The sequence below is a fragment of the Monodelphis domestica genome, chromosome 2, assembly GCF_027887165.1.
Source record: "Monodelphis domestica isolate mMonDom1 chromosome 2, mMonDom1.pri, whole genome shotgun sequence".
Taxonomy (NCBI): Eukaryota; Metazoa; Chordata; class Mammalia; order Didelphimorphia; family Didelphidae; genus Monodelphis; species Monodelphis domestica.
The window spans coordinates 443,195,707-443,210,371 of record NC_077228.1 but is presented as its reverse complement, the minus strand read 5'-3'; the positions used below and the strand labels follow the sequence as shown (position 1 = coordinate 443,210,371).

Below are 14,665 nucleotides of genomic sequence, written 5' to 3'. Positions count from 1 at the left end.
AAAAAACCTCATATCAATTAGTTCCAAACTCCTAATATGTACAAAGATAGTCTAGTAAAGCACTGCAAATCAATTTCTAACAATATTTTTTTTTGTGATTTGCTTTGTTTTATTAGAAAAAATACTTAGGCAAGGGCTACAATCATCTGTCGATTATGAATGACTTACAAGGACATGAAACAATAAAATAAAAATACAGATACAAATTATATATACCCGATTATTGGCAATTTCATAACAAATTTAAGATAAACAATGGAGATTGCAGGTTACTTTATAGGTATAGAATAAAGCAGTAGATGAAATGCTCCAGCAAAAGAACAGAAACCAAAAGAAAAATGCAAAAGAAATATCACATTGCTACAGAGCATATGTATAATATTCTTATTAAACAACCTTTCCAGAATGTCTTATATTAGTAGTGCTGTAATTGCACTTCATTTAATTTCATGACTCATTATTTCTAGAGCTTTTTAACCCACTGGAACCAAGAAGGCCTCTCATGTTTATTTAAAAAAAAAATTTTTTTTAATTAGGCAAATGCAAAATGCACTATGTACCATGAAAATTCTCATCTTGGAACCAAAGGGTTAATACATTTGTCTCTTATTTAAAAATTTTAGTGTAAAAACTGCTGGTTTTTATATTTACTATATTAAAGTGAAAACTCCTCAATTAGGAGGATTTTATGCAGTTTGACTGCATATTACCACATACTTTATAAAAGGTCCTTCCAACAGTAAGGAAATAATTGATTTCATGGTCACTGTCAGAAATGAGTGCCATAATTCTATTATGGTTACTGTTCATCCCTCAAAGACTTCTGGAAGGATGTTCAATGTATTTCATTCTTACAACAGATATTAACAGTAGTACATTATCCCTTAAGTCTCTAAAAGACATTTATTGTTAAGGAAGGTGCTTTATTAACATTCTTCTGGCAGCACTAGTGAATTACAATATCTTTCAATATTATTTCTACCATAATATATACATTTAACTTTCATGCCTCTAGAAAAACATCTACAGTACATTTCATAATATAAAAATATATTACAAATCTGCTGAATTATTTACAAGCAATGTTCTATTATCTCTATGCAACATTTTTGTCTCCATACAAGACTAACAAGTTACACAATTTTCTATTCCTTTAAGTTTAAAAAAAAATCAATATGGCTTCTTGCTTATAAATAAGCAAGAAAGTGATTTTATTTCTTTCCCAAACCAACTTTGGTGCATAAAGAAATCAATTTCCAGATAAGTAAAAAAAAAAATACAATTTCTCACATCAAAAGAAAAATCAATTGCTTTTCCCATGGGAAAAAAAAATTGGTCTTAAAATTAAATCAACCAAGAGTATTCAAAATTTTTGAAAAGAGGTTTTTCAAAAACCGTTAACAGATTCATTTTATAATATTTAATATACTGTACTCCATGAGAAAGCCCTAATCCTGAAAAGGGAGTCACCACACATAGTGAAACACTCTTTTAACAGTTAAAAGTTTCAGCCCTAATTCGATAGATGAAATTTTTCATTGATTGCAAATGACGTTCACTGTTTGCTTAAAAACAAATTGAATACTTTTCTTATCAAAGTTCTGCAAAAGAACACAAATGGCAACCAATCACATCTATTAATCATAATTGAAAATTAAAATTATCTCCTGACAATTTTTATTGTCTTAATATCTTGAGTTTTAAATCAATGAATACTGTAGAGAAAAATGTATTCTTAAGAGTGCTTTTCAAATTTGTTAAGGGCACAAATTGTAATAATTTTTCAAATATAAACTACTGGAATCACTAAAGAAAAGCAGCTTAAAGCAGCAGGCATGAAAAGCTTTCAAGAAGTTGTTCCACTAAGTTGCCAGAAGAGTGGTTGCTCAGTCTCCCACTGTACCATTCCATGAAAATGTGGATGTACAGTAATATATTAATACATTCCACAGAAGCATCTACTTCATTCACAGAATGTTTACACTAAGCATAAATATTATCTAAGTAGTGGGGGAAGGAGAAAAAGGAAGGGCTTGACTCTAATGTGCAACTCTATTCCTAAACCCATTGTCAGTGACTAAGACTGTAGGTATCCCATGTTTGTTTGCTTTATTTGTGTATGTATTATTATTTTTACCTCTTCAACCTCTTCTGTGGCATTGTTCTGTATATGTTTGGGTCCAAAAGCAAGGCAGTGTCTTTGGGTAGCTTTGATAAATGAACTACTTTTGTTTTTAATGGATGTCGTTCACTTTCGTTAACCCACACATCAGGCAAAATATCTTCTGGCATCCAATGAAGCAGCAGTTTAATCGTTCCAGGATCTTCTTTTCTCTTGGCTATTACAGTACTATGAAAAACAACACTGTGTCCCTTTCCTAAACTTTCTATATGGGCTGAGAGGTTAAAGCATATGGCTCAATGTCGTATTGCATACAGTGTCTGTGCATCAAAGAAGTCATGGGGTCTTGGTAAAGAGCGTGTTGTCTTTTGTTCTTTAACTTCCTCCTCTTATTCATTCCAGCTTTAGAAGGAGATTCCTCTTTGGCCTTAGGCTGGCTTGCAACTTTTGAAGAATTCTGCTGACTAAAATGTGCAGGTATATGATGAGCTAGCCCTCCCTGAGATGCAAAGCTGGCATTGCAACCACCGACAACACACTTGAAAGGTTTGTCTCCACTGTGTGTCAGCATATGTCTTTGTAACCAACTTTGACTGGTTGAAGGAGTGTTATATACTTTACAATCCTTCCATAGGCAAACAAATACCCCTCCTCACTGACTATCTACATGCATGGAATGAATGTGATCTGCCAGATCTGGACTTGAGTTGAAGCAAATCTGGCACTGGTCCCAACAACAGTTATAGGCAATGTTTTTGCTTGAAGAAGTAGTGCTTCCTTGACCGTTCATCATTGCAGGAGTTGAACGTCCACTGGAAATTGTGCTGTCTTTATCCATTATAGTACTGCTTATGCTGCTCCGCTTTCTTCTTTTCCAAATCTCCATCCAGTTTGCTATCAGACATTTTCACCTAGAGAGGATAATGACCTCTCAAAGACTCAATTCTAATTCTAACAATATTTTTTAATGGAGTTTAACATATAGAATTCTACATAGCTGTTATACCTACACTTGAAATGCAAGTTCCTACTACTGTGGGCCAAATTATTTAAATCATAAATAATAAGATACAAAGGTATTATAATATACCTTAAAGGATGGTTTAACCAGTTCAACATTATGTTGTCTTTTACCCTCAAATTTCTTACACCTTGTCTTACTATTATTCATATGCCTTTCCAACTCCAAAACTAGATTACTCCAACCATCTGCCTCTACTGACCTCAATAATGTACTGCTAAACAGTGTTATAAGGTGTGTAATCATGTTTACTGAATTTATTACAAATTTGTTACATAAGCTTTCTTTTTTAATCTTTCAATATTTTATTTTGCCAATTACATATAAAAACAAAAAAAAATTTAAACCCTTACCTTCTGTCTTGGAGTCAATACTGTGTATTGGCTCCAAGGCACAAGAGTGGTAAGGGCTAGGCAATGGGGGTCAAGTGACTTGCCCAGGGTCACACAGCTAGGAAGTGGCTGAGGCCAAATTTGAACCTAGGACCTCCCGTCTCTAGGCCTGGTTCTCAATCCACTGAGCTACCCAGCTGCCCCCTAAAAACAATTTTAACATTAGTTTTCTATACTTTTAAGTTCCAAATTCTCTCCCCTCCCAATTGTAAGGTCCTTTACCCACCATAAAGCTTAACAGACCCATCAAGATTGTCACACTTGACCAAGCTGGAGTCCATTTATATGAGTGGAAATCTAAAGACATAACCTTGTATTACTTTTAAATCTTCCAATGGGATTTATCATATACATAGTAGGAATTTTACTTTTATATATTTTTATTTTTTTACCAGTTACATGTAAAAACAAATTTTTTAACAAATTTTCCTAAGTTTTATTAAAATCATCTCCCTCCCTTCCCTTGTGAATTTTAAAACTATTCCACCCCAATCAGACGATTCTTTAGAAGATTTGATTTAGTTATTTCCTGATCAGTAACAATAGAGATATTTGGAATAACAGAATCAGCTCTTGGGAAGTCCACATTTTTCCACCTTACTCAATTTAACAAGGTCAGGATGCCTGCACCATACTCAAGATTAAGTATCTGGGAAAAAAGGCAACAGACATGTGCAGAAAACAGCTGACAGACTCGTGGGCTGTCCTAAGTCAAGCTAAGCTATCATTGGTACAGATGAGATGCAGAAAAGTGATGTAAAAACGTCTATATAAGGCACGTCATGTCCTGTCTCTTCCTCTTTCCCAGGAGAGACGACTCTGGCTGGCAGCATGCTAAGTGTTCCGACATCTTGGTGTGGTGGCAGCTATTGTCTGAGTTGGTGGTGAGTTTTTCCCTGGAGCTGATTTCAGGTTCCAGCATCCTGGCTTAGCCTTTTCCCTTTTTGGAGTTCAAGCCTGACTCCTTCCTCCTTCATACTCCAAACTCTCATCTCCTGAAAGGGGGTGGGGTGGGGTGTGTGTGGAACCTACTCCTTTCCTTCTTCTTCCTTAATCTCCTCCACTATCAATTAAAATCAACATAAAATTCCCAGCTGACTTGGGTTTTTCATTAGGATTTTATAAAATCCTTGGCGACCAAAAATAATTATACATTCAGTCTCAGCCATAATTTCACCCTTTACACCCTACCTCCTCCAGGTGGTGGCAGGAGATTTGATCTGGATTATACATGCATTATCATGCAAAACACATTTCCACACTGTTCACCCTTGAAAGTGAGTAATCCCATAAAACCAAAACCCCAAAACATAAACCCAAAGAAACAATTGAAAAATCATGCTTTGATCTGCATTCAGACTCCCATAATTCTTTCTCTGGAGGTGGATAGCATTCTTTGTCTTAAATCCTTCAGAATTGTCCTAGATCCTTGTATTGTGTGAAGATGGGATTAATTTGCCCCTTGCCTACTTTTATACTTAATCCCAGTAAGTATACCCCACTTATCCTTAAGTATGGGGAGGTCTGTGACCCATGTATGCTATAGTGAGGGACAAATCAAAACCCACGGGGTTCTCCCTAGGCAGTCCTAAGCAAAGCTATAGCTACAATTGGTCTAAATAAAGTGGAAGGAAGGCACAAGAAGGGACAAAAGGAATGGTCTTTAAAAGTGGGAGAAACTTTCTCTGGACAGCTCTTTCACCTTTGAACCTGACCTTGAAGGAGCTTTGGCTTAGGACCTTGAACTGCCCTTGGATTTTCCCTTATAAATACCATGTGGGTGAGTAGGAAGGCTGACTCCTTTTCTGGCTTTTCTGGAGGTACTAGCCTCTGGAGAGGCCCCTCATCTTGGTGGAGGCCTTGTGGCTAGAACCCTTGTTTAATTTATCTCTGGGCCCCCTTTGCTGGGGTCTCTGAAGCCCTGCCTGGTTCTGACTGAGCCGGAGTAATTATCTATTCTCTCTCTTTATTTCCTTACTTTCACTTTCTCCTTTTGTAAATAAATTACCATAGCCATCCTGACTTGAGAAATATAATTTTGCCAATCACATTTTTATACATTTAGTCCAACCTTTAATTTTTAACCCTTACAATGATCAATAATAGCTAAATCTATCACAGTTGGTCATTGCTCAATATTGCTACTACCGTGTATAATGTTTTCCCGGTTCTGCTTATTTCACTCTATATCAGTTCACATAGGTCTTTCCAGCTCTTTCTGAAATCATCCTGCTCATCATTCCTTATAGCACGATAGCATTCTATCACCATCATATACCAGAACTTGTTCAGGCATTTTCCCCAATTGATTTCTAATTCTTTGCCACCACAAAAAGAGTAGCTTTATATTTTGTTATATAAACACATAAGTACACATATACATATATGTATGGTATGTATGTTATATACTTGGAGATAATTAAATTTATGGGAACTGAGGTTAGTAAGAAAGAGTCTAGCTCAGAACCTTGTGGGGTTTGGGAGGAGAATACCTACAGTTAAAGGGTATGATATGGATGATGAGTCACCAAAAAAGATGGAGGGAAAACTGGATGGGTAGACAAGTATAGAACCAAGAGGGAAGATGAAAATTCAGAAGTTTATTTAAGAGGAAAAGGGTGGTTGGGAGTATCAAAATGAAAAGATGGAAAAGGAGATTACAATAAAGAACATTATAAATGGCAATGAAAAGATCACTGCCAACTCTGGAGAAAGTCTCAAATAAATAATGATGTTAGATGCCATACTGGAATGGGTTGAAGTATGAGTGAAGGGAAGTATAAGTAGAAATTTAGACATTTTTGAGGAGTATAGCTGAGAAAGGAAGGAGCTTGTGAGAAACAAAATTAACTTGAAGGAATAGTACAGTCTAGTGAATAGCACTATCTATGTTAAGGTAGACTTGGGAATGCTTGAAGAGAAGGAACCTCTTGATAGGGAAATGTAAAAGACTCCATAGAGTGGGGTTGTGATAGCTGAGAATGCAATCTTCTAAAGGAAAATGGATGGGATTATGGGCATAGGTAGAAAAATTGGTTTTGGCAATAGGAGCCACCTCTTTTTCAGCAACTTGAAGATTGGATAAAATGGGAAATGAAGTCAAGGAGTTTTGAAATAACTTCCAGCCCAACAACCACAAGCCATTGCTTAGAGAAGAAATCACTATGGAAAAGAGGTCCACTTTCTTCATGAGCTTCATGACCAGTAACAACTGCCAACTAACTGCAACCATTAGGCAAATGGAAGCAGGAGTCCTGGAAATGAAAGTACCCCCAGAATATCAGTTCTATTTCCAACATAATCCTCCACAGACATTATTTGGGGATGCAACTCCTATGAAGTAGAGCCTATGATCCATTTATGAAGAGTACCACGTGCTATTACCATAGAATATAAAGAAAAGAGCTCAACAGTGTCAGGGAGGAAACAATATGACAATAAGTATGGTTAAACAAGATATAAACACAAACTGCTTCATTTTTTAAGTTAAATACCAAACTGCATAGTATGTTGTCTTTTTACATCATCTGAGGTTTGCATGCTATCCTATGTGGGGCCCTTTTTCCACTGTAAAGCTGAAAAGACCCATCAGATTAGTGTACCTGACCAATCTAGAATCCATTTATAAGAGTGGAAATTGAAAGGCATAACCATGGGTCCAAAAAACTTCATCAAGTCCAAAAACTGATACCCACAGAGCAAACAAAGCAGTCTAGTTTAAGCAGTAAGGGATCCTTGAAGAAAAGAGAGGCACAGTGTTCCAAGGCAAATCAAACCACCACCACCACAACCATCTTGACCAGCATCTTCCTTTAGAAGCTGATGGAGATAGCATAGGACCTTTAATCTACAAGCCTTAATTATGGCAAAGCATTCAGCCTAAAGGCCTCAGCCACCATCCTGGGAAGAAATCTTTATGGAGATGCAGCCTAGAATTGAAAATTGCTTCTTCAGGTGCCACAGATACCACTACCAAAGATCCAGAAAAGAAAGTTCTTACCACTAAAGTTGTTGAAAGGTTCAAGATCAGAAAATGATCTGATTTAATCTGCTTTGCCACCATACCCTAAGGAAAATGGGACTGTTTAATTTAACTATGAAATGATATCTTCCCTATGTGCTATTTCCTCCATTAGAATGTGGGCTTCTTAAGAGAAAAGATTGTCCTACTTTTTTGCATGTATACTTAGTGCTTGGTACAGTGTATTACACAAATTAAGCACTTAAAAGTTTCATTCAAATGGTATTAATTTTTTCAATAAGTAAGATGCAAGGTCCTTAACTGAAGGAGGAAAGGAAGAATAGAGGTGCTTGAGGAAGGGTTTAAAATGTCAATATGGGAGTGAGGCAAAATTAATTAGGAAGGTATAAAAGGACAGACTTGCTACAGTGAGGATCTGGTTGAATTTGTAACAGTCAGAAGTACTGAATGACTTCCAGTTTTGTTTAGCACCTTGTGAGTAAGAGTAGATACTGAATTATCCAAGGTTGAGGTGGGGGAAAATAAAAGTGATATGACAAAGGGCAAGGGATTCAAGAACTGAAGGTAGTACAGAGTTGAAATGGTTAACTACTGGGCTGGGATCAGGTGGTGATCCCTCCAAACTTTACTACCCTACATAAATCAACTACTGCATTCACAGAACTAGTTATTTTTTTCCCCAAGCATACTACAGGTATTCTTGTCTCTGTTCTTTGTTTATGCTCTACCTTTACCTACAAGGTTTAATGGCCTTTAATTCTCTATTTAGAACCTATGATAATTTGGTAGTTATTCTGTAATTACAAAATGCCTGATGAACAGCCCCTATCTGGATGTTCCATTGTCTTTTCAATAGGTCCAAAGTATAACTCCCCCTCTTCCCCCACAAACCTTCTCCAAAACTTCCTATTTCTTTTACAGTGTCATGTTTCTCTCAGTCATCAAGATCAAGACATGAGTCACCCATAACTTTTCTTTTTCCTCACTTAAATCCCATATCTAATCAGTTGCCAAATTCTATTAATTCTATCTCTATAATATCTCTCAAATCATTTTTTGGTCCCCAAAAATGGCCATCACCCTAGTACAGGCCTTGATATCTTCTTGGTCTACAGTATCAGCTTTAGTGTATTCCATGAAACTCTAGCTAACAGTGATCTCTGCTGCTCCAAATTTTCTTAGAAATACTAGCTCTCGGAGGAAGGTGGGTAGCTCAGTGGATTGAGAGCCAGGCTTAGAGACTGGAGGTCCTATGTTCAAATATGGCCTCAGACACTTCCCAGCTGTGTGACCCTGGGCAAGTCACTTGACCTAGCCCTTACCACTCTTCTGCCTTGGATATTGACTCTAAGACGGAAGGTAAGGGTTTAAAAAAAAAATACTAGCTCTCCTTTGCTCCATTATAGAATACAGATTTCTCATCTCTCTCCCCATACAGACTATAAGTGACATAAGGATAGAGATTATCATTTTTCATTTATGTTTCCCTAATATCTAGCAGGATAATTTATATAGTGGGTTGTTAAATGTTTATTGAGTTTGTTTAATTTTTTAAATCACATTTGCATTTATCTAAATCTTATCCTTTTTTCAAGGCCTAATTCAGGTCCCACTATATCTAGTGAAATCATTCCCAGATACTAGATTCTTCAATCATCACACTATTTCTTGAACTCTTTACTTTCTTTTAAATAGTCATTTGCTCATATGTGAAAAGATAAAACTACTGAGTCCAGCAAGCATTCAAAAAATTTGTTGATCACTTTTTATAATTAAGGAAACAAATGAGCAAAAATCCTTCTTCCTACCCCCTATACTGAATTCTATAGTAATTCTACTTAAGAGGAAGATTCAACATGATATAATCAAGACCATTCAAACTGTCCTAAAAATTAGTGTTTTATAAATGAGTCATGTTTAAAATTTTTTATTAGTGCTAAAAGAAATTAATTATACAGGTAAAAAGTTCAGAAGTCCAGGCACATTTTTAGCTCAGTATCTTTTTTCCACTCACAAATAAGAATTATGGTAAGAGAATTTGAAATGCAGTATTTCTTCTTACCCTTATTTTGGCAGATCAGAGTTCGAAGCTCCCAACTTCTCCGTGTTGGCCCACTTGAATCTCCTTTTGGATATGAAGGCTCTGCAAGAAATATATTTTACTTAAATTCTAATGTATAAGTTATTATCAGAATATAGCAGTATTTCCATGTCAGTAATTTTAGAACCTTGATGGTACTGGTCAATGGACATTATTTTTCCTAACTGATTCTTAGCTTCTAGTAAGTTTGACTTAAGTATGATAAAAATCTTCTCTAAAATCAATACTAGAAAAAGTCAACAAACTATTGAATTGTCAGTAGGTTATAGATTTAGAAGTAAAATAAACACATAATTATAGTTAGCATTATAACACAAACCATAAAACAGAAGAGTTCAAAATTATACAAATCCTCCTTTGGCCCTGACAGACTGGTTTCTTCCATAAGTCCCAGTAATACTATGTAAATATTTCACATATAATATGGCTTTTTAAGGCATTCCTTGGATAGCTTTATAGTATAAGTTTAATACATTACCAAAGGTAAAGATAATATCACTTGAACATTTTAAAACTATAACAAAAAAATCAACAATTGAAATAACAGATTAAAAAATGTGCTCATAAAACATGCATATCATCAGTAAAAACAATCTTAAGCACTTTTATTCTTGGAGGAACAGAACTTCACATTGCTTTATCTTCTCAATTTCCCCCTCATTGACAATCACCCTCCCTAACCACCTTTTATTAGGAAATAACAAGAAATAGAACATTGAAAGGGACTAAAGGAATTGAGAAGGGTATAACAAATACCTTCTCGCTCCTCTGTGGGGCTTGAGTGTCGACTCAATGATCTGAATTGCAATTCAGCAGCAATGGAGGCCAAACGATCATTTTCTGGAACACTGGACCCCCTGTTTCAATATTTTAAAAATTAAGCTACATCAGTTCAGTAGTGCTTACACTGAAATAAGCTCTGAGAAACTCTTATGAAGATTTTAATTCTACTTCAAATGAAGAGAATCAATTAACCTAATCTGAAATTGTCCATTTCTTTTTTGTCACCCAATAATTCCTGAAGGAGTCCTTTGTATGATCTATACGTATAAATATCATTAATTAACTTAAGTAAATTTTCAGAATTTGAATTCCTGGAATGAAAAGATTACATACAACTGCCTTTATTCAAGGTATACTTAAAAACATCACCCATATAATTTTTGTTGGTTTTATTTAGATCATCAGTCACAGGAAGATCTAACAGATTTCTGTCACATGAACCCAGGAGAATGAAAGCATACATATGAAAAGTACTATAATTGGAAGCAAAGCAGAAGTGCAAGAGGGCAATATAATCTATTAATTTTTGGAACAAAATCAACTACTCTTCAAGTGCACAAAGCAATTGCTTCAAGAGAAATTAAGTCAGTATTTATGAAGATAAATGTTAATATAAGAATTTAAATTAAAAAAAAAGAACAAAGATGACAACATCAGAGTCTATGAGTGTAAGGAAGCTGTGCTATGCAACAGAGGGGTCTAATGAAGTATGGTAGCATTTGTGCTCTTATTTCATATGCCAGGTAGATTTAAGGGAGTTATTTATTTACATCAGTGATTTTCAAAAATTCAGGTTTGGAACCCTTCTAATTATTTTTCATTTCTCAGAACTTCAACATACAGGGCAATATTTGATGTAGATTTGCAATAGAGTAGACATAAATAAAATATTTCCTAATTCCCTAGATTTTTTTTAAGAGAATGTGATAGTAGTTCTGTGGGAAATGAAGTTAACACTACTTGTGCAACCTACTTCACTGGACTTTTGGTAAAAACTTTGAAAATTGTAATGGCCTTACATGAAGTCCAGACCTAAGCAAATGCAACTAAATGAGCATAAGAAAATTACTTGACCACTGTTTCATTTTATTTGATTTGACAAATATATAGCAAATGGGATGCTGTGATCTCTATACAGGGATACCACAGGATCAAATAAATGAAAATGTATAAAAATACTATAGAAATAAAGATACTTCATAAATATAAATTGTTAAATATAAATGATAGCATAGAATGGCCTTTCAATTCAGTGCCTACCTCTTCTATTTAAATTTCCCCTATGTTTTCCCTATAATAGGAAGTACCTATGGTCAATGATATGTTTAAAATGCAAAAGTTTAAATTTACATGAATCATATATGTTCAAAAATAATGGTTAGAAGTATAAGCTTACTGATATTTTAAAGTGTTAAATCGATAAAGATAACATAAATCTCTTTATGACCTTTTGAATTTCATTGTATGGAGATTCTACCTTAAAGTAATGTACAAAATTGAAATAGGGATTTAGTCATTGCCACCCAAATTATATACATACAGAAAAACTAAATTCTGGCCTCAGATACTTCCTTGCTACATGACCTTAGGCAAGTCATTTAACCCCCACTATCTAGCCCTTACTGCTCTTCTGCCTTGGAACACACAACGCACAGTATGATTTACCTAACTATCCTGGTAGAAAAAAAAGAGTTGTGCCGCCCCCAGGAGCAGGGAGGTAAAGATGATTGGCACCCAGAAGTCAAGATCCCATACTTGAGGCAGGTCCTACTTTTAAACAACTTTTGTAAACTGAAAGCAGACTGCGTCTGGGATGACAACAGAGATGACACTGGTGGAATGGAACTACCTGTTATCATTTGTATTGCTGACAGGTTTGGGTGGAGCAGAGTCGCTGCCGGCTGGGGCAGGGCGACTGGTAGCAGCACTGCATGGGTTCCGCACGTCAGAAGGCACACTCCGAGTGCTGTGATAAGAAGGAAAACTTCAGGAAATACAATTTGAAAAAGGTCTGATTGTCAACTATTTTTAATTTGAAATTAAATAAGGTGAGCAAATTAAAAAAAATTGAAAAATAAAAAAATATAATTTCCCTTTGAGATTCAGTTTTACAGGCTGTCTAAAAATATTTCCTAATTAAAAAAAAATTTTTCCTTAAAAGGTGCACTTAAATTATCATGCTCCTAAAAGCAGTCCCAAATTGGCAAAATGAAAGCTAGCCTATTTAAAGTTGAAGATCACAATTCAAAAGATGCAGAAATGCCACCACATTCAAAGATAATATCTTTCAAGTGCTTTATTTTCTAACTCTCTGCTTTGGTCTAGAAATAAGCCATGGAAGAACATAAGTAGAAATTAGGATCAGAAAATAGACAAATATAGTTAACACTTCCATTTTAAAATAAAAATTCAAATGTTCACTATGTCAAAAGAAACTCTAATTTGCTTTCTTAAAGAAAGAAAAAGGAAAGATTGCTAGAAAGCTAGAAAGCTAGAAAGCACACAGTAGCCATTTCTAAACAAGGTGGATAGAGCAACACTGCATAGAGGACAAAGTGCTGGGTTTGGAATCAGGAAGAACTGGATTCAAATCCCACCTTTGATATTTATTAGCTGTGTGATTAAGCAAGTCATTTCACCTCAGGATGCCTCAGGCAGCTCTCCTCCATGAAAACAAAGAATGCTCACAATCATTACTTAGAGGTGCCACACAGGCAAAATCAAAGATTCTTTGAGTATTTGCGTATAGGCAAATTGGTGTCATATTATTTTGAAAAACTCTTGCCTATCCTCAAATTTCAACACATTCTTGTTAGAGCTACAGTACATGCCATCAAGAGAACAGAAATAACAGCTTTCTAAAATATATGAAAAAGAACATCAGGGAAAAAATACTTAAAATTTCAAGGTAAACAACCAGCAACCTTATGCATTTTTAACCTGTTAGTTGCAAATGACTGATGAAGCACCAAATACCTGAATCCATCAGGAGTTGGGATAATGAGATGTGGATTGGGAGGATCACTGTGACATCGGGGTACCTTCACAGGACGGGGGCTGTTCCGATGTATAGCTGCTAGAGTGAAAAAAGACAACAAATGGACATTGTGAAGACACTTACCAGTAAGAGGTCAAACTAGCAAATTAAAAATACATCTTATTAAGGTGAACAAAATTAAATTACATATATAAATATACACACAGAGGCTTAGAACATAATGACAGAGCAAAAAGAGACATGGGAGGTCTTTGTTTCAACCTTTATTTTAGAGATAAGGAAATGGAGGTTATAATTTGCCAAAATTCACACAGACAGTGAGATGAAAAGTCAGGGCCTCTGCTTCCAGAATCAATACTCTTCCCTTGTACCATGTTCTCTTTTCCCTCTTACATTTTAAAAGTAAATAAGATAACAGGAATTAAAATATTTCCATGTCACTATAATTCATAAAATCCTGAGTTACTGTATACTATGCCACTACTGCAGTATGAGTAGCAAGTATGCCAAGTGAAAGTATTTTTATAAATGGCCAAATAAGCTTTTAACAGGTATGTTTATTTGGTGTACCTTTGATGAAAGGGAGAGGAGAATTTCACAAACAAGTGTTAAGAGCAAATATTGGAACAAATGACCTATGTTGGTCTAAATCTATGTCATGACACTGAACATTCAATGTCTAATAGATCATGTAGAGGGTTGTAGGACCAACAGAAGCTACTTAGTGTGGGATTACCATTTGATACTGAAAGCTTTTGTTTCATCATTTTCATCAAATAAATATGCAACTGTGGCACAGAGCAAGAAAATATAATACAAAAATAATCATAAGTAACATTTATAGAGGGCGTTAGAGTTTGCAAAACACTTTATTTGCTTATCCTGTAGGTATCATTATCCTCATTTTACAAATGAGGAAATAGTTGCTCATACAGATTAAGTGATTTGTCCCTGCTGCATAGGTCTTCCTGATTCCAAGTGTGCCAATCTATATAACACTTCATACTCCTGGGCACATGGCAGGCACTAAAATATTTGCTCATTAAAATTTGCAATGGATTATAATATTTTGTGACTGAGAAGTTATAATACTAAAATGTTAGATTATGATATGTGGTAGATTTTTGATCTGGAAGGAACTTTATCTTTTTAATTCTACTATTGCTACAAACATCTTTGTAGTTAGTCCATGTTTGCTGAAATATTTCCCACATATTTTAATGACTAATTTACATTTCCATGTTAAAGATGCAATTAAATATAGTC

At 35.1% G+C, this 14,665-nt stretch overlaps 1 protein-coding gene and 1 pseudogene across 11 annotated transcripts in view; both read right to left on the bottom strand.

Annotated features, from left to right (window-relative positions):
• MAP3K4 (mitogen-activated protein kinase kinase kinase 4) overlaps positions 1-14,665 on the bottom strand; it is a 216,830-nt gene that overhangs the window by 25,430 nt on the left and 176,735 nt on the right. For 5 of the 11 annotated variants that reach the window (XM_056814361.1, XM_007484860.3, XM_007484859.3 and 2 more), the window contains 4 exons: positions 13,378-13,477; positions 12,251-12,367; positions 10,375-10,475; positions 9,580-9,660 (listed from right to left, as the gene is read on the bottom strand). In XM_056814361.1, coding sequence (XP_056670339.1) covers positions 9,580-9,660; positions 10,375-10,475; positions 12,251-12,367; positions 13,378-13,477 — 399 coding nt within the window. The remainder of the gene's footprint in view (positions 1-9,579; positions 9,661-10,374; positions 10,476-12,250; positions 12,368-13,377; positions 13,478-14,665) is intronic. The other 6 variants (XM_001381453.4, XM_007484861.3, XM_007484862.3 and 3 more) reach the window with 3 other exon arrangements.
• LOC103094791 (zinc finger protein AEBP2-like) lies at positions 14-9,472 on the bottom strand (annotated as a pseudogene).